This window comes from Podarcis gaigeae (genome assembly GCF_964106915.1).
Source record: "Podarcis gaigeae genome assembly, chromosome: 7".
Taxonomy (NCBI): Eukaryota; Metazoa; Chordata; class Lepidosauria; order Squamata; family Lacertidae; genus Podarcis; species Podarcis gaigeae.
In genome coordinates, this window is record NC_139683.1 from 63722617 (window position 1) to 63750388 (window position 27772).

The 27772-nt window shown below is 42.7% G+C and overlaps 1 protein-coding gene across 3 annotated transcripts in view; it reads right to left on the bottom strand.

The window, feature by feature from the left end:
• Positions 1–27168, bottom strand: part of DSP (desmoplakin) — a 47618-nt gene extending 20450 nt beyond the window's left edge. For 2 of the 3 annotated variants that reach the window (XM_083747107.1, XM_083747106.1), the window contains exons 1-10: positions 26173–27158; positions 9736–9838; positions 7655–7803; positions 6641–6812; positions 4121–4249; positions 3290–3340; positions 2410–2571; positions 1780–1884; positions 1214–1309; positions 358–483 (exon numbers count right to left, since the gene is read on the bottom strand). In XM_083747107.1, the coding sequence (XP_083603233.1) occupies positions 358–483; positions 1214–1309; positions 1780–1884; positions 2410–2571; positions 3290–3340; positions 4121–4249; positions 6641–6812; positions 7655–7803; positions 9736–9838; positions 26173–26387 (1308 nt within the window). In that variant the 5' untranslated portion in view covers positions 26388–27158. Of the gene's footprint in view, positions 1–357; positions 484–1213; positions 1310–1779; positions 1885–2409; positions 2572–3289; positions 3341–4120; positions 4250–6640; positions 6813–7654; positions 7804–9735; positions 9839–26172 lie in introns of all 3 variants that reach the window. The other variant, XM_083747105.1, reaches the window with a different exon arrangement.
• Positions 27169–27772: the final 604 nt, after the last annotated feature.

Here is a 27772-nt window from a genome sequence, read left to right on the forward strand (position 1 = left end):
GAAAACTAAAAAATCCATCTGAAGTTCCTGAAGTTCTGCTTGAGTACATAAAATGCTGCAGCAGTCCCAAATATATGAAGCATAATATACTCAGTGAAATAGACCAAAGCAGCGACTGCTCATTTTTAATTGCATCAACGTGACAAGAAAACCTGGAAATTGCAATTTCCCCCAGACCTTCTCCTTAACACCTCTCATTTTCCTCACCCAACGGCTTCAAACAGCCACAATGAGCTTTCATGTCGCCTGTCTTTCAAAAACAGTATCTTTCATATACAAGGGAATCTGCCCTTATGGGTTTAGTCCTGCTGAAGTTGAAAGAAACTGTGGGATCTCAAAACAAAGTGGCAACCATACCTCCAACTCTTTGATCTGCTCCAACAGAACTTGCAGGGACATATTCTTATCACAGATGAACTTCTTTCTGATGGAATCCTGTAGATTCTTCAAATAGCTCTCAGTTGACTGGGCTTCCTCAAAAAACTATGCATAAAAAACAAACAGACATATGATTATCTTTATCAAATCACACTAGTGGGGCATAGTGGTTAGAGTGTTGTACTAGCACTTGACAGACCAGGACTCAAATCCCTACTCAGTCATGAAGGTCACTGGGTGACTTTGGGCCAGTCACTTTCTCTTAGTCTAATTTAACTCACAGGATTGTTGTGGGGATAAAATGAAGTGGGGAGAACCCTCTATGTTGCCTTAAACTCCTTGGAGAAAAAGCCAGAACACAAATGTTGTAAAATAAATTAAAGTTGTGAAGTGTACTTTTTGTACATAATGATAACAGTGGACCCTGAATGAGATTTTAGTCTTGTAGGATCCAACAGACTTTTAAGAGATTAGTAATGCTAAACTCTTAAAATCTACACTGGACTAACAGGCATTAATAGGAAATGCAGCACTTGAACATATGAATACAATCCCCTTTCAAGAGCATGGATATATGAAGAATAAATGAAGGAAACTAATCTAAAGACAGCCTAGTACCTTCAATCCAATTTCAGATGCTTTATTTAGCAAGCCTTCCTTACTACAAGCTAAACTCACAATCTGCCGTTTCTTACTTACTAATAGTTGGAGTGCAAGATACTGCATGTTTGTGAATCCTCTCCCCCCTCCCCCCAAAAAATTATACAACCAAACATAGAGTTTAAATGCTGTTGCTTGGGATTCAACTTCTAATATCCGTTATGACTGCACACACCTGAAAGTATGCTGCATTCTCCTTGAGATGAACATCAATGCACTTGGTGATCTGGAGAATCCAGCTCCACTGAGTTTGCAGTGTATCCATGTAGGCCTATATATTTAAAGAGTAAATAAATCACAGTTCATCCTCCATTCATTCATTTCTTTTACCTAGCTAGCAACAAAACCTCTCAAAACTTCCTAAAACAGCTTTGGAGTGAGGAAGAGACGATAAACAGGACTTGGCTTAAAGGAACTGGACTTGCTTAAAGGAAAACCGACAGGAAAACTTGGCCCTCCACTTCAAACACCAAGAGTGGCCCATCATTAAGCGTAGTTGTAAACCAGGGCTATAAAACGGTCACTCACACAACCAGAGCAACCAGCCTTTGAATCGTCACACCTGTGGCATGATCAGCATGCAAATTGTCCTGCATTGTTTCTAACACTGACTCTTGTTGATCAACCAAAAATGTCAAGGTTCAAGATCTGATTTGCAATACCTTTCACTTCTGTGGAACCTTTGTATCTCGCCCTCCAGAAAAAAGAGCAGAGCAAGAACGTAGGAAGTTTAAGATATACCTCGATTTTGTCTGAGGCAGGATGCTGGCTGACCACCAGTTGGTCACATTCTTGCTTCAACTTGTTGAGTTCTTTTTCCTTGACTTCCAGTTGGCTCATGCGTTTCTGTATACAAGAAAAGGAACAAGCATTAAGGCCAACCTTAAAATAAGGAGGACAGTAAACGTTGAATGCATATAAGGTCATATCACCAGCATATAGTAAGGTTAGTGGGTTTGTAACTGAATGAAGCTAGTCAAGCCCATTAATTTCAATGGGACTAATACAGTCAAGCATATTTATACCGTGGCATAACGTGTATAGGCCTGCAAAACTTCCAGACTTAAATTTGTGCTATATGATAGCAAGAACAGCCTTACTGAATCAAGCACCCAAAAGATCCTTCATACCTTTTTCCTACCACACAAAGTATTATCATCAGCACTGATTCATTAATTGCCTTCTGAACAACTCTCTCAAGGAGAATTACACCGAAGATAATTAAAAACCCCAGGCCAGCAAATGCACTTTTTTAAAAAGACTGAAACTGTAACAAGGTAGACAGTCATGGTAAATTTTATTTTATTTATTATATTTATGGTAATGATCCATTTATCCACCTTGGAACAAAGATGTCTTAGCGTAACTTACAGAGAAGGCCTCCTGCTTCCGGGCAATATCGGTGTTCCTGTCACTCCAGTCGTAGAGAAGCTCCTCTTCCTCACAGTCATTGATCCACATGATTTCTCTGCTAGTGGCCTGGATGATGTTTTGCAGCTGGCGCAACTGATCCATTCTCTCAAAGGAGAATCTCTACAAAACATCAAAGTAATGAGCTTCAGAGTTAAGGATCAAAGCTTATTGTGCAAACAAAACTGTGGAACAAAACAGAGGGATCAAGACAGAGCTCTGGAAAGCAAATGGCTACACACCCAATGCTCTTTTGCCCCCAATTGGGCTGGGGATACTTTGCACTTTTTTAAAAAAAGAGGGGAAATCTGCATTCTGCTCCATGACAACATTTTTTAAAAATGCAAATGCAGTCGTACCTTGGATCTCAAATGCCTTGGCTCCCTTACAAATCGTCTCCCGAACGACTGAAACCCAGAAGTGAGTGTTCCGGTTTTCCAACATTCTTTTGGGAGCTGAACATCTGAGGTGGCTTCCTATTGGCTGCAGGAGCTTCCTGCAGCCAATCAGAAGCCACACTTTGGTTAACGAACATTTTGGAAGTCAAATGGACTTCCAGAACGGATTCCGTTCAGCTTCCAAGGTACAACTGTAATGGACATGGGTAAGTTGCCATGCAGAGGTACTTCAGCAAGTATTGTCCACAAGTTTTTAGATGCAACTTTATAATTAAGGATTCATTGTTGAAATAAAAATGAAGAATGGTCAAGTTCCGCCATGACTGGGCTGAACCTGCACTTTTCATCCTCGTGGGATCCCTGACTCAAAGGATGCTCCACTGCTAAGAAGGCAAAGCACACATAACAAGGCCTTCGGGTAATTCAGTTGCTCTTTAGCTTACCAGAAGATATTCATATTCCTCCTCCAGCTGATGAACAGCAGCCTTCTCACGCTGCGGACAAAAGAATAAAAAGATAAAGATCTTCTACAGCTTACAAATTTGACCCATTTACCAAGGGGGCCTCTGCAGAAACAAAATTTAAGATGGAATAATTTGTACAGTCAGTTTCCTAGGGAGCCTCTTTCTATCACAAATAGCCACAATCAATGGCCACATGCCTCAGCAAGAAGGGGCAAGGGAATGCTGGCAACCAAAGGACAAGCAGAAGTGGCAAAGGAGACCGTGTTGGGGCAACCTGAATGGGAAACACAGCGTGCTTTAGATCAGGGATGGGGAACCTGCAACACTCCAGGTGTTGAAGGACTCCAGCTTCCATCATCCCTCACCACTGGCCATGCTGGTTGGAGCTGATGTGAGCTGAATTTCAACAACATCTGGAGGGCCGAAGGGTCCCCAACCCAGGAAGTGTCCAAAAGGGAACAGAGGCAGAAAGAGTGCAGAAAGGAGTGGGTGTAAATATTTAAATATTTTGATAGAATACCAAAATGTGTAATGGAGACCCCTATATACATTGCTGCTGACCCCAAGTTAGACTCATTTACAACCATACAAAGTGTGTGTGTGTGTGTGTGTGTGTGTGTGTGAGAGAGAGAGAGAGAGAGAGAGAGAGAGAGAGAATGCTCTTTCATGCACCAATACTTCTGAATAAGCAAAACACAGCAGTGCTAAAACAGGGCTCTTTCAAATATTTCACCAGATGTGAAACCGCCAGTTAGCAATTTAAAACAGGCAGTGATGCAAAAAATCAAGGAAGCAGAATCAGTATCTTACCAGGTCAGTTTTGACTTTGTCCAAGTGCCAGCGATAGTCTCCAATGGAATTATGGAATCTCCTGTGGTCGGCAATTTGTTGTTCAATAGCTGCCGCATCAAATCCCCATTTTACTAACTCCATTTCAGACTGAAAGGAAGAATGCGCATCTTCTTTAGTGGTTTATTTATATAGGTGCCGATGTGAAGCAAAATTAAAACAATGGTGCACAAGCAAAGGTATATAGCGCTGCTTTGCAAGGAAGACATGGTTTGGCTGTTACCAGGTGGTTATCCTTGCTTGGGTTATAGTTGCTTGGGGTTACTATTTCACAGGAGTCGTGCAAATCGGAAAAGACTAAAGCCTTCCCCAATGTCCCTTACTGCTCTACAAAGCAGGGGAGAAGGTAACAGAATAAAACTACCTTTAGGAGCCACAGTAGAGCAGGCACCAAAGAACTTCAGAAGGCATCTGCAGGTAGCTATAGACCAGCAGGAGCCAAGTTATCATGCCACCTTTTTAGAGGGAAGATTAATTTCCACCCAGCCACCCTTTCCAGCCACATTAGTGAAGCAATCGCCCAAATACTATTAAATTTGTGCACCATGTCTTGTTGCTCTGCAGCCCTTAGCTCCATGCACACCATGACAGAAAAACTTTCGTATTTTCTAAATGGTAAAGTTAAGAAAATTTGTAATAATTGGAACTTGAAACTAGCTCTTTCTATACACACACACACACACACACACAGTCCTTGCTAGGATGTGTTACCGTTGCTTTTAACATGTGAAAATTAAGATGGCCAGCCAATATTTAAGTACTGATAACGTGAAGTATTAAGAAGTGTGCCCTATCCCATTCTTTCACATGCCAACTCTTCAGATTCCCATTTTGCAGACAGTGCACTGAGGAAGGGAGACACTAAACAGCCTTGGGCAAGAAAGTCACTTGGGAGAGCTGAGCTGTGTTTCAGAAAAAGCTCTGCCCATTTGAATGGTGTAGGATATTTCTACCTTCAAAATCAGGTATCAGCTGCTATTTTTTTTAAAAGAACTAATTATGATTCAGCACAGCAATAACGCTACCACAGACACCACCCTGAGCCACACCTGTGCTTAAGCGAAGCTGGAATGGCTCCAGCAAGTGAAGCCATTTTAGGCTGTCGGCCATCTGAAAAAAAGAACTTTATTCCTTCTTTTTTTCAGCTCGCTGTGAGCCAAAGCCATCAAAGCAGCAGCAAGAATGAACGTTTGTCAATGCGTGTGAACGAAAAAGGTGACTCATTTCCAGCTCCCGGCCCCACCAGAGAAACCCAACCCAGGTCCGAAGCCCACGGCTTTCCTATCTCCAAAACGACAGGGAAGTAAAACAAAACACTTTCAAGAAAACAAAATCTACCGGCAGGGCTTCCCTACGTATCACATTTCTTTGGCATGCTGTAACTTGGGCTCTGCAGACAGAACGCAACGCCAGAGAAGGTCAAGGTAAGATAAGAAAGTTGGAAGGCAGCTAGGTAAGGAAGCCTATTCACGTCGGGCTGACAACATGGCAGGTATTTGGGGAGGGACTTAAAAGGAGGCCCCATCTCCCCTTCTGTACCTGCAGAGTATGTAGCAATAGTGTGATTGTGTGTGTCATCCTCTCCTGCTTCCTGCCCTATGCAGGTGACGTTGCTCTGTTTGGAAAGAGCATTTCACATTTATGGTAGGTAAACAGTGACCATAGTTGGACTCTGGCACAGCTGAAATGCTGCAAGGGCTTCCTAGGCGGAGGCGGTTGCTATAGGAGGGGTGCCTGCTCCCTTGCAGAACAGGTAGGGAAATTATGCTGCCATTCAAACAGTCATCTTAAAGAAGCCACACCATAAAAATCAACTGCAACCCCCTTTAGCAAATGCCTTATTGCCATATCTGCAGGTCTCTTGTTTTCCTTTCCATTTTCCAATTTGCCAGCCACATGAGATATTTCATTTGGTTCTTTTTCTGTCCACTGTATTCTTTTTTCCCCTTCAGTTATTGTCTGAACCATTATTTTTCCCCACCCCTTTCCTTTATGCAGAAATAGGATGACTGTAGCAATGCACTGTGTACATAGAGTTAATCTTTGCTGTGCTTGGGTGAATGTTCTGAGCTTGCAATAGGTGCGTCCAGAAGGTTCTAAAACAACACAGACTCAAGAGAAAGGGGCTGGCTTACTTTCCCTTAACTCCTGCTGATATTTTATTTTGAGGCTGGAAAGTGCCGTGCCCAGGAGCAGACAATGGGAAGGGGACTGCCTCTCAGCAGTCCTGTCGCTGTGGCTTACCGGGAGGGACACCTTGGCAGGAGCACTGAATTGTCACTGCGTCTGCACTGCACCAATCTCCCCACCTCACCCTTCCCAGCAAGCCACAGTAACGCCGGCGACAGGAAACCAGGGAGACAACCCTGCCACTCCCTGAACTGACAGAACAAGAACTGGCTGGTGTGGTGTTGGTGGTGGAGGGGAGAAAAATGCAGTTCCATTTTCTCAACAAAAGCCAGAACACGAAGCACACTTTACCTTCTGCTGCCTCATCCAGTTCAGACATTCTGTGGTGCAACGCCTGGTGTATTCGTCCCATCCCGATCCACTCTGGGAGGTAAACGCACCACCTTTGGAGCTAGCCCTACGGGCACGAGGTACACTGATTGCTTTGTAGAGGGCACGCATCTGCTCTTGAAGCTGAAGCAATCTGAAAGGACAATGAAGGAGAACAATGTCAAGGGGCTACAAGATGAAAGAGATGGAGCAAAGGAGGATGGGGAATACATTTGCAGGCTCTGAGCTACCATAAGCCTGTAATGAAAAATATGGGATAAAGTCCTCCATTTCCCCCCTGCACTATAAACTTACTGGGTAACATCCAGTAATAGCAATGGTGGAATATAGGGATAATGCACTAGATGCCTGATTCACTAAGACCATTCACTGCAGTTTTGTTTTTGTTCCCTTTTTTTAAGACAAATGAATAAGTGCAATGAACGTGACATTCCTGGTTTGAAAACAATAGGAATGGAAGGGGGAAATCCATGCTTTGTGTTCCACAGAATGAAATAGTATTAAAAATTCAAGGTACACAGTCTCATTAGATGAGCAAGAGTCCTGGAGGAGGAGGAGGAGGAGACGAAGAAGAAGAAGAAGAAGAAGAAGAAGAAGAAGAAGAATTTTATTATTTATACCTCGCCCATCTGGCTGGGTTTCCCCAGCCACTCTGGGTTGCTTCCAGAACATAAAAAAAGAACAATAAAACATCAAACGTTAAAAATTTCCCAATACAGGTATGCAGCACCACTATTTACTGTAGTACTGAATGGCTTGGCATTTGGTACGCCTGATGAAAAGGACCACTTGACTCCACGAGAGCACATACCTGGTACAAACCTCCTCGTATAATTCATGGGCATCTATTTATTGATTCAATACGAGGCAGAGTCAAGCGCCTGGACTATGCTAAGTGTAAACTGAGGTAAGCCCACATATAGTAAACAGAAGTCTGTGGGAAAAGGCCAGGAGACAAAAACAGAACGGCGATACCTTTTCTGGTACAGCTCACAGGGCTGCCCCATTTGCCTCATTTCTCTGATCAGCCCATCGAGGATGTCCATGTGCTCATTTGCCTGAGCAAAGCACTCCTCCAGCTCTCGGTTCCTGCTAATCTGGATACCATCCCCGTACTTCAGCTCCTAAGTGAAAGGAAACAAACCAAAAATCACCATATTTGGTTCAAAAGCCCCACCACCACCACAAAAATAATGTGATAGCAGGAGGCAACGTGTGCAGGATGTTCTAAACTCCCGTTTTTTTAATGCTGCAAGTTTTCTGTCGGTAATGCACTGAAACCCATGAAACAGCTAATATTTGAAATATATGTGGCGTATTATTTATCGTTGCTGTTATCCATTATCATTATTATCATGCCTAAACTACACCAGGTACAGAAACAAGTGACAAGCGGGGTCTAAAGAAGGATCTGCTGGGTACAATCTCCTGGGAAGCTGTCCTGTGTGAGCGACTCGGGTGCTTGGGAGCTTTTGCCCATTAACTCTTGGTTCATTCCTGCCTTCCTTTCAACACCAGGATGGTAGCATTGCAGGGAAACGCCATTTGTTAAAGGCCTAGCAACATCTGAGGCCAGGAAGGAGAATGAACAAATTGCACTTGCAGGTTTCATAGCAAGGCTCTCTGTTCAATAAAGTCTCACTACAGGCCATTGGTAATAGCCACCCCAAAGCAGCTTGGCTAAGGCAGAGCAGGACATGGCCTCCTTGGAGAATTGAGGCCTATCCAAGTAAAGAGCAATTGGCCAGGTGGACAAGTGGCAATCATTCCCCCTGAACAGTCACTTGCAAGATTGGGTTGTGTTTTATATACCAAGTCAATCCCAACCTTATTCCCTGGTAAGTGGCCGCTTGGATGGCCACTTCATTCCTCCTAGATTTGTTTCTGAGATTATGTTCTACCAGCTAAGAGGGCGTTTTCTTAATAGGCATTTCGGCAAACAATCTAGAAAGCTGTCCTAGAAAGTGTGAGCTGTCAAAACAGTGAATCCCGAAAAAGAAGAGGGAGAGCCCCAGCAGCAGAGGAGCAAGCAAGGAGGCAGACCTCAACATGGAGCTGTGACTGTTTATTAATAAGATGTGTGTAAATACAGGAACCAGTAGGCATTAATATGCTCTTCCTTGGGATGAACTGGGGGAGGGTGTAAATAAATGTACATGCTATTATAGTCATACTGCCCCCCCTCTCTCTAATATTCGGACAGATAGGTATGTTTTGTACAGGAAGCTGCCTTACACCAGACCATACTGTTTGTCCATCTAGTACAGCACTGCCTACTCAGATAGGTATCAGCTCTCAAGTGTCTTTAGCCAAAGTCTTCTACATCTCCTGCTAGCTAATCCCTTGTAATTGGAGAGACCAAGGATTGAACCTAGAACAGTGGTTCTCAACCTATGGGTCTCCAGATGTTGTTGGACTACAACTCCCATCATCCCTGAGCTCTGGCCTTGCTAGCTAGGGGTGATGGGAGTTGTAGTTCAACAACATCTGGGGACCCACAGGTTGAGAAAGGTAGACCTAGAACCTTTGAGTTTGCAGAGCAGGTGCTGCACCACTAAGCTACAGAACCTCTCTTCCTTCCTTCCTATTAAACCAGGGGTCACCAACATGGGTGCAACGGAACCCTTGAAGCATCTTCTTGGCACCTACAAAACCCCTGAGCTCCCTGACCCCCAACTACTCCTTTGATCAGAAGATCATACCTTTTCTCCTTGAATTGGAGGACGACACTCTTTCTACTCTGGTTAATTCTCCTGAATTCTACCTTAGAAAAATGAAACTACGTTTGTGTGTGCACTTGCTATCTTTTTCCATCTCACGAGAGTGCAGCTGATCCGGGGGAGCAGGGAAAGAAATGACCAGAGGGACTGGTACCCACAGAACTTATTCAAAAAAGCCAGAAGTGCACACAAGTCTTAAAAAGCAGGTGACCTCTGTAATAAACAGTTCCGCAGCACTTTTTCTGAGGTCTGCGTTCTCGCTTGCTCATTCGGAATGGGGAAACAGCATCTCCCAGGTTAGCATTCATATAGGTTCAGGGATGGAACGAAACTTACAGGCTGCACTATGAGTTCGGCACGCATGAGGCAATCAGAGCAATTTTGCAGAAGGTCTTGAATGGTGTTTTGACGCCTGGACATTGTGCCGGTTCCATTGTGGCTAAGGAAGGAGAAAGAGAGACCGAGAATTAATCACACAGATGTAATTAATCATGGATTTTAAATGCATTTTCCAAAGGCAAGCAGCACACCTTATTCAAATTAAAGTGTTGTAACCTGTGCAGCTTCACAGAGATTCTCCTTGATACACTTGCCCCTCCTTTGTGTGTGTGTGTGTGTGTGTGTGTGTGTGTGTGTGACAAAAGAGTTACAATGCTGAGTCTGCAGCCTCATAAAAACCACGGTGGGAATGTGAGCTAAGTAAAAAATAAATAAATACTGGCTTGTGGTTACCATTCTGCCAATGAAACAAACACAAGGATGAATGGTGTATGAAACAGACATTCTTAGTCTAGCCTAGAAACACACAGGAAGACCAGGACAGCTGGAATACTCAAGTGCAAAACTGCTCAGTTCATTCTCCCTTCTAGCCCATCATTCTGTAAATTCCTCCAGAATTATATATGACACCAGCTGTCTTCCTTCAAATCCCTCCTTCTGTGAAATCTGGACTAAGATCGCACTCCAAATGAAGCCAAAGCACACACCACTGTATTTGATTTTATACCCATCCCTTGTTATCCTTGGCCAACTCCTCTGTTACCTCCTCTCTGAACTGTCTAAATTTAGGCTAAAAGAATATTGGGACAGCAGTTCACTTACATTGTACTACAAAGTATTAAGAGCACTGATGGTGGTGATGATATGATGATGATAAATGCTCAAACTGAAGCCTGTACCTGATATTCTGAACCTGTTATGGATATTTAACCTGACAGAGAATACAGACCTTGCTTTCTCAACCAATCTACAAAACAAGATACTATTCCCGATTCATATATGTGGCATCTTGGTGAGGGTATTGCCAACCAGCTTTTATGTAACAGCGCCTAAGGGCCCAGGCATGACAAGGTTTTGTAGTAAGAAAGAAGAAGAAAAACATAAACTTCTGCCATTACTGAAGTTTTATCCAGAACAGTATTCACAGGTAAACAGATCCTATCCTGAACAAGATATTCAGAAACAGTTTGGGAGCTTGGGATTATATACGTCCAAGGAGAAGGGATCAGAGTGGATTCAGAAAGCCTGTTTGGAACCCAATAATGTAGTTCTTTCCATTTCTAAGTATTCCTAAGAGCTCAAAACACGTTCAATGTAATCAGAGGATTTCCGTACCTGAGACTTAATCTGTCTTTTTAGACACAATGATTCCATAGTGATAACAGTCCAAGAAAACCATCTTTTGGAATTCTGTGTTGTCAACTGGAAGACTGAGCTGGGCTAGCTCTGTCAATAGAGCAGGAGACTCTTAATCTCAGGCTCATGGGCAAGAGATTCCTGCACTGCTGCAGGGAGTGAGACTAAACAGCTATTCAATTCTATGATTCTATTACTTTCAAGGCAGAAAAATACATTCTGGAAATTGTGCTTCTAACAGGAACAGCTTAGTAATGTAGTCTGCTTAGAAAATCTCCTTTTATGCAGGTAAAATGTACCAGTACAGTAGAGAAGGGACTACAAGCTTTGGATAACTTGTTTTTAAAAATGTATGCTACCAGGTTGGGAAACCTCTGGCTTGTCGAATGTAGCTCACCAGGCCATTTTCCCCAAACACCCACCAGCTGACGTCACTGGTTCTGTCAGCTGATGGTTTGGAAGGATAGGGTTTAATCCTTCACTCCTCTGTTCCCAGCAGCGAACAGGATCACAAAGCCTAGACAACAGGATTTCATCTTTGGTCATCAACAGATGAGCAGAGATTAAAGTCCCTTGCCTACTTATTTTAGGGGCAGCAGCAGGGAGATGGGGCCTTCCTCAACTCCCACCCCGCCACTGCTGCAGCCTGCTTTTGGGGGAGCAGAGCAAAGTGCAGATTGAAACAACCTCCCTGTTAAAGGAAGGGGTGTTCTGCTTCAAAGGCCGCTTTATATAGAATATACACAAAGGATAGCTGTGTGAGAGAGGCTGCTTTGCAAGTGTTTGGTCATGCTGCGTTCAGCCACAGGTGCAAGCCTGCACTAGTTGTCTATGGGTGAGGTGCTGCAAACTAGGAGCCACACCTCACTGACGGCATCAGAGCTCTCCCAACAAGCTCAGGCATTTCCCAAATCGAAGCACCTCTATTAAAACAGATACTTTAGTAAACCAACAAACTTCCAAGCTTAATCCAGCTGGCTAAGTACATTCACTTGTACTGATTATTTTCTGCAGCGTAAGCTAAATTCTATCCTGGGCACTCAGATTCAAGAGCTCTCTCATAACAATAACAACAATAACAATAATAATGATTTAATGAGTGAATTATTACAGTCAGCATGTGTATTGCTCACCTAGTGACTTCAATGAGATTATGGCTTTACATGCAAGTTCATAAAGCAATGAATTAAACATCAAGTGATAACTGGCAATATTCAAAATAGCCAATGCTGTTCAAATGCACAATACTTTTAATATCTGCCAAACTTTGCAGCCTCTAAATAACTCCGTCGTATGACAGCAAGGGCTACCCCTCCAAATTTAAAGTAGGCTCTTATGTATGATCGAACAAAGTAAAGGAGTAGGAAAAAAGAAACAGAAATTAAGTGAGCCATGTTCATTAATTTCAACAGGTCTACTCGAACCACGGAGGTGATTTTCTAAAAAAAATGAATAAAATCAGATTTTTTTAAAAAAATTAAATCAGTTTTGATTTAAATTGGATTTTTTTTATTTAAATCGGATTTTAAAATAAAATGTGTTTGGAGGAAAAATCTTTCTAAAGATAGTTTTCTATTTAAGTTACATTATTAAGTTACAAAGTTACAAAGGCTATTCATCAGGAAATAAGGATTTGTTTTAAGTTTTCATGTGTGCTAAAACTCAGTCTGTTTTTTTTTAAAAAAAATCATTTAACCACATCAGTTAACAAACATGGATACATATGCTATAATGTTATTGTTTTAGTTAAATAAACTGTTTAAATTGTTATTAAGGAAATGATTGTTTTTCTCCTTCCAATAAAGTACAGCAGAAAAGTTGTCCAAATACATACAGTTAATTTATTAAACCTCACAATAATTACATAATTATCTGTCTATGTATTTCTAATAGTATAACTAAATCAGAATTTTTGGATATAACTGTAAAAACTACTCTGAAAATTTATTATTTCAAAAATGAAACCTTCATCTGGTTGCAATTATTAAGATTATGCAAGCAAGAATGAGTCTTTCTGTAAAAAAAATATGATTTAAATCAAGTCTTACTGACTAGTGATTTAAATCGTGATTTAAATCAAATCCACCCTAACTCTGACTACAACTAGCATTGAGTGCAAACCAAAATCATTTTCACGTGCTGTTGCACATGCATATGTAATTCAGCCTTGAACTTGGAAAGATGTTTATAGTCATTTTTCCCAAGGCCTGGCTTTTCTACATCAGTTTTGCACTGTGACCATTTCAGTGGGATGTGCCCTTTACTAGTGGAACTCTAGCATTTACTATGTTGCTGTGGGGGTATTTTTCAATAGATTGCTCTCATGTGGCAAGTTCCAGATTTAACCACACATGGGTGTGTGCAAATGAAACCCGCGACACAGAGAACCGATACAGCAAAGTCACTACATCAAAAAAAAAGGGTGTGAATCATATGAAAAGAAGTGTCTTCTAAGCTACTGTCACAGATGCCAGTGATACTGCTTGCTTTCAGACATAGTAATAAACTACAGGGAAAAAACATTCAACAGCCCCAGGCTAGCACAGGCCTCCCCCCCCCCTTCCTCCTCTGGTACAACCATGAAGCGATAGAAGCTTCCACTTGCATTTTTTATTGAACACAATTCGTCATAATGTTCGAATCCGGAGAAAATCTGGTTTGCTGAAACACGTCAATTCACATCTTGGGCAACAAAGCTGCCAAGTTTCAACAAACCATAGTTTTGAGTGACTGGCTTTCACGGTTTGGACGAAAAACTAAACTGCAGCTAATCAAATACACAAGTGAAAACTTCTGATCTCCTCTCAGCTGGAAGAGAGAAGAGGGGAGGAGTATATTTACTTGAAGCTCACTGCGGCTTATTTCTGGTGCCACAGTTAGCCATTACTGTACAGTTGTACCTTGGTTCTCGAACGCCTTAAGACTCAAATGTTTTGGCTCCCGAACGCCGCAAACCTGGAAATGAGTGTTCCGGTTGGTGAACATTTTTGGGAAGCCAAACATCCGACGCAGCTTCTGATTGAGTGCAGGAAGCTCCTACAGTTAATCGGAAGCCGTGCCTTGGTTTTCGAATGTTTTTGGAAGTTGAACGGACTTCCGGAACGGATTCTGTTTGAGAACCAGGGCACAACTGTAATTCCAAAGCCACTATGAGTCTGTTGGGTGTGTGAGTGTGCATTGGGTGTTTCCAGAACTAGCCAGCATAGATTGTAAAATCAAGTATGGACAGCTATAGAAAGAATAAATAAGGTTGGGGAAAGGTGAATACGTGATGTTTGAGCAACTGCTAGGTTTGACACTTGCACTCAGACTTCGAAATTAGCATTTTGCGCCTAAAGATTCTCCATTTGCGAGCACCTCAAAAAGTCTGGGTGCCATTTTTTGCACCTGGCTGACACTCAAGGATTACTGAAATGTATGTGCTTCAAAGTCTCTAAGTATGTGTTAAGGAAAGACAATATGTTAAACAGTTCAACAATGAAGAGCAGAGTGTTTTGAAAACTGAAGTACTTTACCAATATTTTTACTGTAAACACCAAATTTCTGCTAAAAATGCTAACAGTTTCTGCTAAAAATGTGGTATTAACAAGGTGTCACTTACGTGAATTGCGTACTAGTTCATGCATATCAAAATAATAAATAAAAAGTGTTGCTACCCGACTGCCCCCGTGGTGACTAGACATTCTGTTTCGGCGCCCACAACCCAGGTCCCAGAAGCCCTCTGGCTCCTAGCTTTTCCATGCCAGTTTCTAACACTGCTGCCTTGTTGCCGTCAGGGCGACAGAAAAAGGAAACAAGCTCAGAAACGACATATTCAAGCAGGGTTCCTAAATCTTCCAGATTCTTCTTTTGGAACTGGGTGTCGTGGCTTCACCTGTTCCGCGCATGGCATTGTAAGATGCCAGGTGAAGCACAGGTGGGCATGGCTCTGTCAGGTCCGCCTTCCAGGCCAAATGGAGAAGACTTCTAAGGAGAAACATGGCACCTATGTGACCTCATGTACGTCCTGCTGATGCCTTCTCCAGTCTATATGCTTCTCATGGCCATCCTCCCACTTTAGACAAAGCCCTTGAAGGAGGCAGAAGAGAAAAAGCAGAGAGGTGGACCCCCAAAGCAGTCTGTGAACCCCCAAAGGAGCACAAGCAGCCACCTATTTTCTCCCATGGAAACGTAAACCCTACCAGTGTCCATAATGTACCTTGATGCCACTGTGAGTCATAAAGTGAAGTTCATAGGAATGCTTCCTAAAGCATAGGTAGAAATCAATCAAGGGGTGACAGGAGGCTTTGCGAATAGATCGCTCGCAATTATTGTTGAGGAAATTGTGTTCCCTCCAGCTCAGAGCAAGGGCACTATGGGAAGGACCACCTATATTTGTTGATCCAGCATTCAGATAAGAGACTGGCATTTACTGGCCCAGAATTCAGGCGAGGGACTGGAAGAAAGCAAAGGAAGCTTTTGATTCATTTTGTGTACGTCCCCTCCTTGAATGCACGGAGGAGCCCACAGTCTCCTGCACTGTGGGGAAAAAGAGAGTAAATGAAACATCTCTGCTGAAATAATGAAAACATTCATTTCCTACCGTTCTCCCTGCATGCATTTTCGAACTGCTAGGTGTCATTTTTTGTTTGCAAATCAACAACTTTTGCTGTTGATTTCAGCAACAGCCACCTGTCAGATTTTTCATGTCCCCCTTTGTAAACGGTCCATGCATCCTGAGTGTCACAGAGAAAGAGTATCACAAAAAAGCACTGTTTTTTTGCTCCACACTTGGGCCTAGCTCAGCAAAATGCTACTGCATGAGGCAGCTAACATGAGTGTGCATAGCCCAATTCATTCAGCTGTATGTACAGAAGTTGTCCAACTTGTATGGAAAGGTCAGAGCAAAGTGTGCGCATGTGAGAATGCATGCCCAGGTATGCACAGATGTGATACAGTTGCTCCACCCTGAGTGGAGTCTGTTTGAGTTTGAGGTAAATGGGAATAAGGACTCCTCTCATTTTTTACGCTTTCACACAAAGGCTGATCGGTAGCTGGCCCTAATTATTATTATTTAGATTGTAAACTCTTAAATGGCTGCCTATGAGCCCTACCCAGACACACACCCTTCCCTGGATGTGGGTGGGGTGTGCAGGCAACGCTACACCACCCTAGGAAGAAACCTCTGGGCAGTATTACTCAGGTGGGGCCCCACAAGAAAAACTCTTGACTACTATTAAATTTTAGGAATGGTTAAAAGCTTCTTTTAAGTGTTGCTTTTAGATAAGCTGTGTGTGTGTGTGTGTGTGTGTGTGTGTGAGAGAGAGAGAGAGAGAGAGAGAGAGAGAGAGAGAGAGAATGAGTGAGAGAGAGAGAGAGAGAGAGAGAACGTGCATAACAAGAATTAGTTGCGACTTCTTATTGCTCATATTTAAATAATTAAGCAATTCTCCCATGTGAAAAAAGGAACTGTGCTTTCTATTTTCACCTCCCAACCAACCTGTCTGAACAAGCATGGGATTAGAATGAAAGGCACGCTGGATAAAAGAAGTCAGATGCAAAGGGGGGGCGGGGAATACTGTATGCCATGATTAAATCATTGAAGGACTTTGTACAGTCACTGATGCATCACTTGGAGATAATGCAGGCAACAGTAACTTCTGACTTTAATTACACATGGTAACCCTTAAAGAAACAATGCAGCCTACGAGGCATAGAGAAAAAGGGAGTTAAGCAGTTATTATGTGCATTAATTTTTCTGTATATTGATGCAACGTATTACCACTGTCTTGAGGTGGGTAAATATATGAGATCAGAGGTACAGAACATTTCAGGAGATGCTCTGATTCTGAAATGAATAGAAATAGCTGGGGGAAACGCCATGGATCACTGAGGACAGGACTCCTCTCTCTTGTCAAGTACCATACAATGTACTCTGTCCCACTGCGAGGCTCTAAGGCAGGCACAGGCAAACTCAGCCCTCCAGATGTTTGGGACTACAATTCCCATCAACCCTAGCTAACAGGACCAGTGATCAGGGATGATGAGAATTGTAGTCCCAAACATCTGGAGGGCCGGAGTTTGCCTATACCTGCTCTAAGGTCTGCCAAGATTCTCCTCTAAAGTACCTGTCAGACATCTGATTAAAAATTATCTTCTGATGATAAGAGCTATTTGACAGTGGAGCAGAACTAGGCGACCCTGAGGTCCCTTCCAATGCTATGATTCTATGCTAGGGAAGAAGGCAAATCCCATTTCAATCAATCCCTATCTTTGCCACGTTTCCTACCCACACTCCACCGGTCTAAATCACCTATGATACCTACTTCAAAACATCTGCTGGTGGAGATGTTCTGAAAGAGTCCCAGTTATCAATTGTTCACAGTGCCATGATCCATCACACACCTATTATCCTTTTTTAAATCCCAAAGCGATCTTAAACATACATAACTGTGAACTTCACTGCCCCCAAGATTGGATACTTCCCCACCAAAAAGATTAAACCCCAGAATAAACTTTTGTTGGCATTTACAACTGTGGTTGAATGCAACTTGCACAGAAATGAAAATCAAGTGTAAATCTACCCCACTAGTAATTACTATTTTGAAAGCGTTCACACACCCATTCCGCACCAGCTGCAGAGCGCTGCAATGATTAGGTTTCCATTGGTTTTGTTTCTTAAACCTTTAAAAGGTTAAATGGCACAAATAAGACAGATCCAATGTCTGTCCCTTTCAAAACTAACCCAGGAATGTGCCAAGCAGCCTGTTTGCTTGTTTTTTTTAATAGGTTGAAGGCTATTTGGATAATTACAAATTTTATACCTTTTATACATTGCATACCACTTCAAAAAAACACACGAAGCAATTAATAAATTGCTCCAATAAATAAATATGGCAAACCTGTCTCTGCAATCATAAAGAACTTTACTTCCTTTTTAAAATGCTAACAACAGCCTGAGGTCACACAAAACACTGCCCATTCCTAGCTTTGGAGAATCGTAACAGCAAAACAAAACATTAATCTTTCCAGGGATTATTCAGTGACGTTATCCCCCACTGTACGTTCCCTGCACTTTCCTAGCATAGTCACTTTCCAGCATTAATTCCCCTTGCTTTGTTCTCCTTAACCATGGTTCAGCATTACATGCAAACCATTGCTAACTATAGTTCCCAATTCTTTCAACCAATTCTTGAAATGAGAGTTAAAGTTGGCATGCAAGACCTTGATCAAGAAACAACCTTTTTAAGTGTTCACCATGGTTAGCAATAGTACTAATGGTGATAAAAAGGAGGATTATACAAGCCCACAACCTACTTCTGATCCATTTGCCATGGTTAAGAGAGTAGCAGACTAAAAATCTGCACTGGGCCCGAACAGGGATTTGAACACAGGACTTCTTTGTGTTGCAGCCTTTCCACTATGACACATTGGCTTCACTCCTTTAGGACTCTGTACCCCATATCATTTGACTTAAGAGAGAATCATCACACAGTTAATGACACAATATCTGGGCATCAAGCATGCTGCCTCAGCACACCCAACTTTTTGACAATGCTTCATGTGCAGCTCTCCCAGAGTCTGTGGCAAAGAGGCCTCACCCATTTTTCTAATGAAAGGCTTATCCCTCTTGCAGTTCCTCATGACTAAAGATTCACTGTGTTGCAGCACTCTTTGCTTCTAGTGGGTTTATTTTATTATTATCATTTCTCTCTCCCTCTCTTGAGCTAACCCACCTGCGATAATTAGCTCTGTACAATTGAAGTGTACTTGGCAAGCAGATTCTGCTCTTTGCTTTTTATCGTGTGATCATTTCATTAGTCATGGCATATACAGGACACTCCTAATGCACAACTTGGGATATCGTGATGGGGTGGCAGCCTTCCTTTATTAGCAAAGAAGAGACTTGGTGTATTTATTCACACAGGGCAGGGCTCTGAAAACAGAGACATAGGAAGATCCCAATTTCTTTTTTAAAAAATTAAGCTGCAATTCTGGTCTTTGCATGACTGTTCAGTCTGCTATTCCAACTTGCCAGTGCAAGTTACATCAGAAGGACATTTGCTACAGCAGATTTTGAAGCGGCTGTTATGATCGTAAGTATCAATGCAGGTACCATAGACTTGAAAACCTTACGCAGGCCAACTTTAAAGGAAACAATTACGGTGTGTGTGTGTATTGAACAGTGGTAACATGGTGATTGAGAGTGCGAATTGTGAGGCAGGAAATCCCCAGGTAAATATTGCCATGAACTCTCTAGGTAACCTGATGCAAGCTACTTAATAACCTTGACCTCGGTATATGTCACTGGTAGAATTTCTAAGATAATGCATGCAAATTATTCTATAAACCTCTATACCTCCAAACAGCATAATGGAGAAAAACCCCTGGCTGAAGATGGCCATCCTGTTATAAAAGCACCAGATAAAGAGATCAAGAACTACATGCTGGAATTAGGCTTGAAAATACCTTCTGCTGGTGTCAATAGACAGGTGTTTTCAAGCCTAAATGGGGGGTCTGGGGTGGTGAGAGGGGAAGCTGTGAGAGGGATGTAGTGGTTAAGAGTTTGGACTCGAGAGACCCAGGTTCAAATTTCCACACAGCCAGCAAAACTAATAGGTGACATTAGGCTAGTTACTATCTCTTAGCTTATCTTGCAGGGTTGTAGTTAAGAGAAAATAGGTGAGTACTCTGAACTACATGGGGCAGGGCAGGATTTTTTTTAAAAAAAGTAATAAGTACAGAATCATAATATTTTCAGCAGACATGTTTTATCATCATGATTATCCAATGCTCTATCACAGTGGTTCCCAAAGTTTTCCCCCAACGGAGGCCTGTAAATTGTTGATGGTCTTAGTGGACCTCTTAATTATTACAATGGTGTTTATCACAAATGTAATGTGCTGTGCCAGATGCTGTGCATTTTTAAAAATTGTCTTTTTATTGCTCCTTGCATTTTATTGTATTGCAATTGGCGTTCCATAGAATTCTAATTTCAGCACCATTAAAACGCATGCAACGTTAAGAAACGGAAGACGTTGCAGAGCAGAGGGGGAAATACAATTAAAAAACAATACGGACATTGAAATGAGGACATGCCACAGACTTCCTCAATGATGCTTGTGACCTATCAATGATCCATGGACCACAATTTGAGAACCCACACTACTCTACCACATGGTGCACCATCATTTTTATCTCATTCAGCATCACTGTTGTGGATCCTGCATCAAACTGGCTAAAGATCTGAGCAAAATAAATATGTGGACCGCCCCGCCCCCCATCAACACACACCTGTACAAATAGCATAGTGCTGCGGATGTTCATCGAGTAAATACTTGCAAAGACTGTGTGTCGACAGGAGGCAACCACCACCCTGTAGTTACAGAAGCCAACACCACTAGAGCAGGCATAGGCAACCTCGGCCCTCCAGATGTTTTGGGACTACAACTCCCACCATCCCTAGCTAACAGGACCAGTGGTCAGGGATGGTGGGAGTTGTAGTCCCAAAACATCTGGAGGGCCGAGGTTGCCTATGCCTGCGCTAGAGGTATATAAAGACCTTTGGTTTATCTCAAACCTACTGGGAGTAGCTTTAACTATTGTGCTCTGCAGTGTACACAATTCAAAGGGATTGCTGGTTTAAAACAGTGCTAAGGGTGTTATAAAAAAAAATTAACTGAATTGCAGAAACAGGCTGGCAATTGAGGGCAGCAGTGTAATTCCCTGTCAATTGAGGTTCCACAGAAACCACCCTCTTCCTCAGTTCCCAGGGTTACAGAAGCTGGGAACATTACAGAGACAGCTTGCTCAAGCCCTCAGGGCAGGGAGAGGCTGGCAATGCTACCTGAGCAAGGTACTAGTTAATAAAATGAACAAAGGGCGACAGAATAAGCCTTGGCAGGACAAAGACTCCGCCCCAAAGGTAACTATGCTGAAACTCAGATGGAAGTATCGTCACTTTCGCATTTAAATTTCCATATTTCTCTTTCTCTCTCACTCACACACAGAGAGCAGTATTTCTGTTTGGATGCAGTTCATAAAAAAATAATAAATGGGCTAAACGCCTGATCCTGAAGACACATATCCGAGAAGGGTGCAAGGTTTCAGAAGTTTTTGCAGGCAAAAAGGGAACAAAGATAAATCAAGAAAACATGCACTGAATTCTGTGTTTAACAAGTGCTCCTCTGAAATGCTGCATGCTTTTCAGGAAAATTGCTACTTGTTGGAAAGATAGGAGTTATTGTTTTTACTGCCTTCTATTGCCTAATGCACTTCCTCTGCTACCAGGTTTACTAATCTAATCTGAACTAATTTCAGCAAGGGAACTCATGGGATGAATTCATGGAGAAGCTATGCTGTCACTAAAGACAAAAGCAAGGTTTCTAGTCCTGGGTCTATCTTGAAACATTCTTCTGAGGTTACATAGGATAGTAATTAAATTGCTGGCAGCTTTTGCTGGGCTGACAAGGGTGTAAATCTGCCATGTAATCAGACTCCAATTTGGGCCCTGATAAGGTTTAACCTGTGAAATACAAGAAAGCAAGACATTGCGAAACTTGCAGTACTATGTGCAGTTCTAACTAGTAAATCACTGATTAACAAACAAGTGGGCAGATCCTTTTGAAACAATACAGAGCCAGCATTCCTTTATGAATTTAGGCACCAAATTATACTCACAAGTAACTCAACTTTCTGAAATAAAGTTCTGCAAGACGCTAAATTTTTGGAAACCAGCCCTAAACTTAGCCTCCAGTTCTGCAACAGAAAAAGTACAAAATTATATAAATAGTTTAGCATAGCTACTTGTATAGCAATTTATACAGGGATTCAAACTAGGGTCATAATGAACCAGGCACATCTATTGCATACCTTCAGTTAGGCTGCAGTCCTAACCATGTGTATTCAGAAGGAAGTTCTATTGAATTCAACAGAGCTTATTCCACGGTATGTGGAGTTAGGACTGAAGTCTTATTTATCAACAGGCTTGTATGGTGGCCCTGTTCAGCCACACAAGCACAAAGGAGCTGATATGCAACAGCAGCACACTGGAAAAAATGATGGAACAGCTCAGAGCACCTTGAGTTGTTCGGTCCTACACAAAAGGAAGAGTAATAATGAGATGAAGAACCGTGACTGCTAAAGTCAACCTATACTTATAGAGCCCTGAACTTTTCAACACCCAAGTAAGCATCATGGTATTAATTCCAATGGAGAGGGAAAGTTCCTGGAATCCTGTGTATGGTTACCAGGTTTAATTCCTTCAGGGCTCCTGTGCACTTAACAGCTACATGACAGGTAAAAATCCAACAGGTGAAATTAATCAGCCTGGCAAAATATTTAACCTACTGCATTGCTGCCATTTTCCACATCCACAAGAGTGCCTGCCCATGATCACAGACTGTACTACATATGCTAAATATTATCTTGCCTCTGCATAGCTGTTGCTGAGCTAGCCTAGGGTGGTTGAATGTCCAGATATGTAGGAAATCCTATTCACATTTTCCAAGGTCATTAAGGCTTAATTTTAGAATGGGAGAACTGGGCCCAGAATGCTCCAGAATTGTAACACTAGAACTGGTGCACATAGCTTATGTACTTAATGTATGAACTGATTCCACTGAAAAACATTGCGTTTGTGGTGATGTAACGTGAAGCTGAGGCTCCAATACTTTGGCCACCTCATGAGAAGAGAAGACTCCCTGGAAAAGACCCTGATGTTGGGAAAGATGGAGGGCACAAGGAGAAGGGGGCGACAGAGGATGAGATGGTTGGATAGTGTCTTCGAAGCTACAAACATGAGTCTGACCAAACTGCGGGAGGCAGTGGAAGACAGAAGTGCCTGGCGTGCTCTGGTCCATGGGGTCACGAAGAGTCGGACACAACTAAACGACTAAACAACAACAACAACAACAACATATGAAAGCTCTACCCATGTGTTCATTTGTGATATTTCATTCACACAGGCATATCTCCCACTAGATGCTCCTGTTATCAAGAGAAAGGCATGATTGCATGAAGCATTCTTCAATAGACTGGGAACTTAACCCCATTTATCCTCACTCAGTACTTTTAACTCACTCAGTGAGTACTTTTAAGGCAGATCTCTTTCAACCTCCATTCCCCATCTGTAAAATGGGGATTAACAATTTTGGATGAATTAGATTATTTGTCCCAACCTGAAGAAGAGTTTAGGTTTCTAGCCTTAAGCAAATACATTCTGAGTGTATACCACTGAGACAAAACTTCTACTGGAGTTTTTACAAGACCAACAAATGCTGATTCGATTTGCTTCCACATAAAAATACACAACTGCAACTGTTCTGATGTATGACGTGATTCAAACTCGATATATTGCACATGAACAATGTATGTAAAATCTCCATTATGGTCTTTTCAGCATCAGGTGAATAATTTATTTTCCCAGGCTTTTCAATCTAAAATAAAATTTTAGTCCTTTTCAGATCACTTGTTCTGATGTTATGCTCTGCTGCTATAGTCTGTTTTGGATTTGTTGTCACTTTGCATTATTGTATGCTTATAAGCCATACAGAGAACTTTTTTTGTCATTGGGTGGTATATAAATATTGCGAATGAATAGGTAAAATATATGTGAAGCTGCCCTGCTAAGCTGCCTACACCCAGTTTCTTGGGGGAATTGCGGCGGGGGGGGGGGGGAGAGAGAAGCAATATAAACAAAGCAGAAGAAATAAAGTGCCGAGGGTTATGAGGCAGGGTGGGGATGAGAATGGAATGATTCTTCAAACACAGAACACATTAGGGGGACTTGAAAACAAGCATGCTGTTTTACCAGCTGCCTGTGGATACACGCCCACACAGAAAGTGCAGCCCAAGTTCCGAAAAAGTAAACAGCTGCGTTGCAAGGTGGACTGTGAACTTGTATTTTTATCATTCATGCCGACAGATCAACTCGTCCTTGGTTTCCTATAGCAGCTTATCTACATTCCTCTGGGAATTTTACATTCCTAGAACACCACACACCAATGTGGCACCATTACTGGAATAGCTTCCAGGTGTCATTTTTACTGCACATTCATGATGATTTGAGCTCATGGTGCTAATCAGAGCAGCCACATGCAACCTGGATTTGTACCTGGAAAGGTTTGGCCAATCATCCTGCTTTATTTCCAGCACTTGTTCAGTAACCTTCTGCTGAAACCCCCTAATTTAGCATAGCAAAGAGAGTCCTCCCCCCACCTTTTGTGGCATTTTAGCTCCTGCTGAGAGCATTGAAGTGGTAGCATCCATGAGTAGTGCATGATGATTGTGTCAAAAGCAACAATTCAGTAGTAAAACAAGGATCTGGGGGTGTCCATGGTGCAGAGGAAAAGTCCTTTCTGAGCTGTCTAACAAACTACAACCCAGCTATTAAAAAATATATATGCTGAAACTCATTAAGCAAAGCAGTTGGCCTTTGTTAAAAGAAAAGGAGGAAGAAATTTCTGCGAACTTGAACTGCAAAACACATTCCTCAGAAGTTGGTAACTTCTAATCTGCAAGTAAAATGTGTGGGATGGTATCAGACTCAGTAAAAAGAGCAATGCTCAGAAGAGCACTCCCATCACAGTTAGTCCACCTCTTCCACAGCTGAACCACACCATTGAAACCACATTATGAGCCACAGTTAAATGAAAACCAATCAAATGTAAATAATAAAGCAAGACAAAGGAATGTTTCACATGTCAATGTTTTCCTTCTACAGAATGCACTTCCACATTAAGAAATAACACAACCTGCATGTATGTGCACCGTTGAGTCACAAATGTCTACAGTTTCCCACTACATGCATGTTTACTGAACTACACATGTGAAGGACTGCACAATTCACAAGACGGTGAGGCCAGTCACTGCTCCCTCATAAATCTGATACACTTGTTTGGAAAACATTTGTGGCATACCTTTTGGGTGCACTTAAAAGCTTCATAGGAAATGTAATGTGTGACAAGATTTTTTCAAGATTTATTTACAAAAATATCGTAATTTGGTTGAATGTTAAGAAGGATGCTAGATCATAAATAATTGTCCACCACTGAATTAGATCTGAACTTGACGATAAGTGAGATTAAGGAAAATATGAATTTTTCTGGAGAACTGCTAGATTCTATTTAAATGAGTGGATACAAGGTTGTAAACAAGATGATAATTTGCTTGAAAAAATTTTATAACGATGTAAGTGGGAGTGGGAGACGTGAGGGAGTCCAAAGAAGTGAAACTATGTTATGATATAAGTAATGTTGTTTATTATTTATGTATTGTATTCAAAAAATTTCAATAAATATTTCTTTTAAAAAAAGGAAATGTAATGTGTGAAGTTGCTCACAGGTGCATGTTATCTTGTAAACAGCAGTGCCTTCTGAACAGGAAAACAACACATTTTTCTTTCTGGGGTAATAAATCAAAAGTCTTTCTCATGGGAAAGCTAGCAACATTTAATTATCCTTCAGCAGTTGTATCACTTTAAAGAACTGGGTAAGGATGAAGACGTTCTCAGCCTCGATTTTTGGCAACTCCCACTCACAAAGGAAGTCTCTTTTACTGCAAAGAATCCTTATCTGGGAAAACTTAGCTGGAACTCATCCAGGAGGTTATCAGCCAAAGGCATGTAAGAGATAAGGACAAGAGCCGCCATGAAACTTTACATTTTCAATGGGGCTGAGATAACTGGTGGAAACCCCCCAGCATTCCTCCTTCCCACCCCCCACTTGCAAAAAGTTCTCATCAGCCCCTTCTCTCCCCACCCCCGCTGTAAAATCCAACAACAAACAGCAACTGAGCCAGACTTCAAAACACAGAACCTGCAGAGAACCAGCAACAAAAAGTTATCAACTTCGCCGCGCGCTCACTTTTTTTTTTTAAAGAGGCCCCTGAGGAAATAGCTTTGCCAATACTCCAAATGCAACCACTATCTTCTCCACCAATAAATTAAGTGCAATGTGGAAAGTGGGGAGGGGCGGCATCAAATGAATGGATGGATTTATTGTTCACATACAGAGAGATCTGATCACAAATCAAAGTTGGGAACCATTCCATAAACCGCTTCGGGTTAGCAACAGCGAGCTACAAATGCGCGCCTTAACGCGTGCGCAACTGGAAAAGACGAAAATCTGGATAGTAGATCTCTAGACTGGTTGCACTTACGTGTAGCCTTCAGAGCTCATGTCCCCGTAGTTTTTCTGGATGTAATACATCTTATGAGTGTGGGTATGGCTGCTTCCCCCTCCTCCTCCTCCTCCACCTCCGCCGCCGCTCAGCATCGCATGGTTGTTAATATCATAGCGCATATCCGGCCCGGAGTCGGTTCTGACCATCCTCCCCACCGTGTTGATCCTGGGGTGGGATCCGTTGATGCTCATCTTGGCGGCTGGGCTGGCTCAGACTTGGGTGCCTCAGAATCAGAAAAGGAAACCCACACAGATCAGAACAAAAGCATGAACTTCTCTGGAGGGCGAAAGGCTGCTCCCCTCTGGCGCGCGCTCTCGTGCGCTTTCTTCCCCTCCCTCCAACGCCCGGCAGCAAGCGGCCTTCGCAAGGCGCAAGTCCTCAAGGAGTTAGTTCCGGGCAGGCAACCCCAAAAGCGACAGCGTCCCCCCCAAAAAAGAGAGAAAGCGTGCAAAGGTGGTGAGGCAAAATGGAGGTCAAAGGCCGGGGGTGGGCGTTAAAGAGGGGAAGGGGATCCGAAGGGGAAGGGAGGGGTCGAATGAAGAGCAAGGTAGGAACTTTTAAAGGAAAACAGAAAGAAAGAAAAAGAGAGAGAGGCAGGTGTTGGTGGTGCTGAGCAGCCGCGGCGGCGTCCAGGTGAGGAGGCAGCCGAAGGCGCGGCGCTGCTGGAGATGGTGGCGGCGGGCGGGGACTGGGGAAGAGGAGGAGACCGGCCAGTCCCCTCCCTGCTGGCACCGGAGAGGCCAAGCCGCACCTTGGGGGATGCTTTGCTCAACTTGCAAGCCTGGGCGGGGAGCCGCCGCCGCCGCCGCCCTCCGGCCCCCGCCCCCGGCGACTGTGGGACACTCATTACAGCGCTGCGTGTCGGGCCGCCCTCCCTCCTGACATCTCTCTCTCCGCCTTTACCTGGGCCCAACCCAGAGGCGAGGGAGCCGACGCCCGGCTAGCTCAGGCGTCCTTAGCGCGCAGGAGGAAAGGAAAGCGCCGAGGCCCGGCTGGCCCCACCTTGGGCGGCGAGGAGCCTGGGGAAGGCGCGCGGAGGGGGCTGGGCTGTGCCCAGCAGCTCCGTGGGAGAAAACCTCCCTCTTTCCCGACCGGTCGGCGTAGGAAGTCAACTCCTAGGGGCCCAATGTTCGAGGGGACCGCCCCCCCCCAAGTTTTTTTTATTTTATTTATCCTTTTCACCGATTTTACAATCCTTTTGACATTTCAAAACTTAACTTCCTTTCCCCGCTTTCTGCGGTTCCTTAAATTTATTTTTCATATCTTCTGCATATCCAAATTAACTTAATTTGTTCATTTATTCATCTTCTTATGAAGCTGCAGGTTATTGCAATAATCCTGCCAATGTTTTTATCTGTTTACAATTTATCAGTAAACGTTCAGTAAACCGTTTCCATTCTTTTATAAAAAGTTTGTTATCTTGATTTCTTATTCTTCCTTGCCATTTCTGCATATTCCATAGGTTTTTGTATCTGTTCTTCCTTTGCTGGGACTGCTTCTTTCCATTTTGGGGAAAGTAACATTCTTGCCACTGTAGTCACATACATGAATATGTTTCTATACAAAACAAAATAAA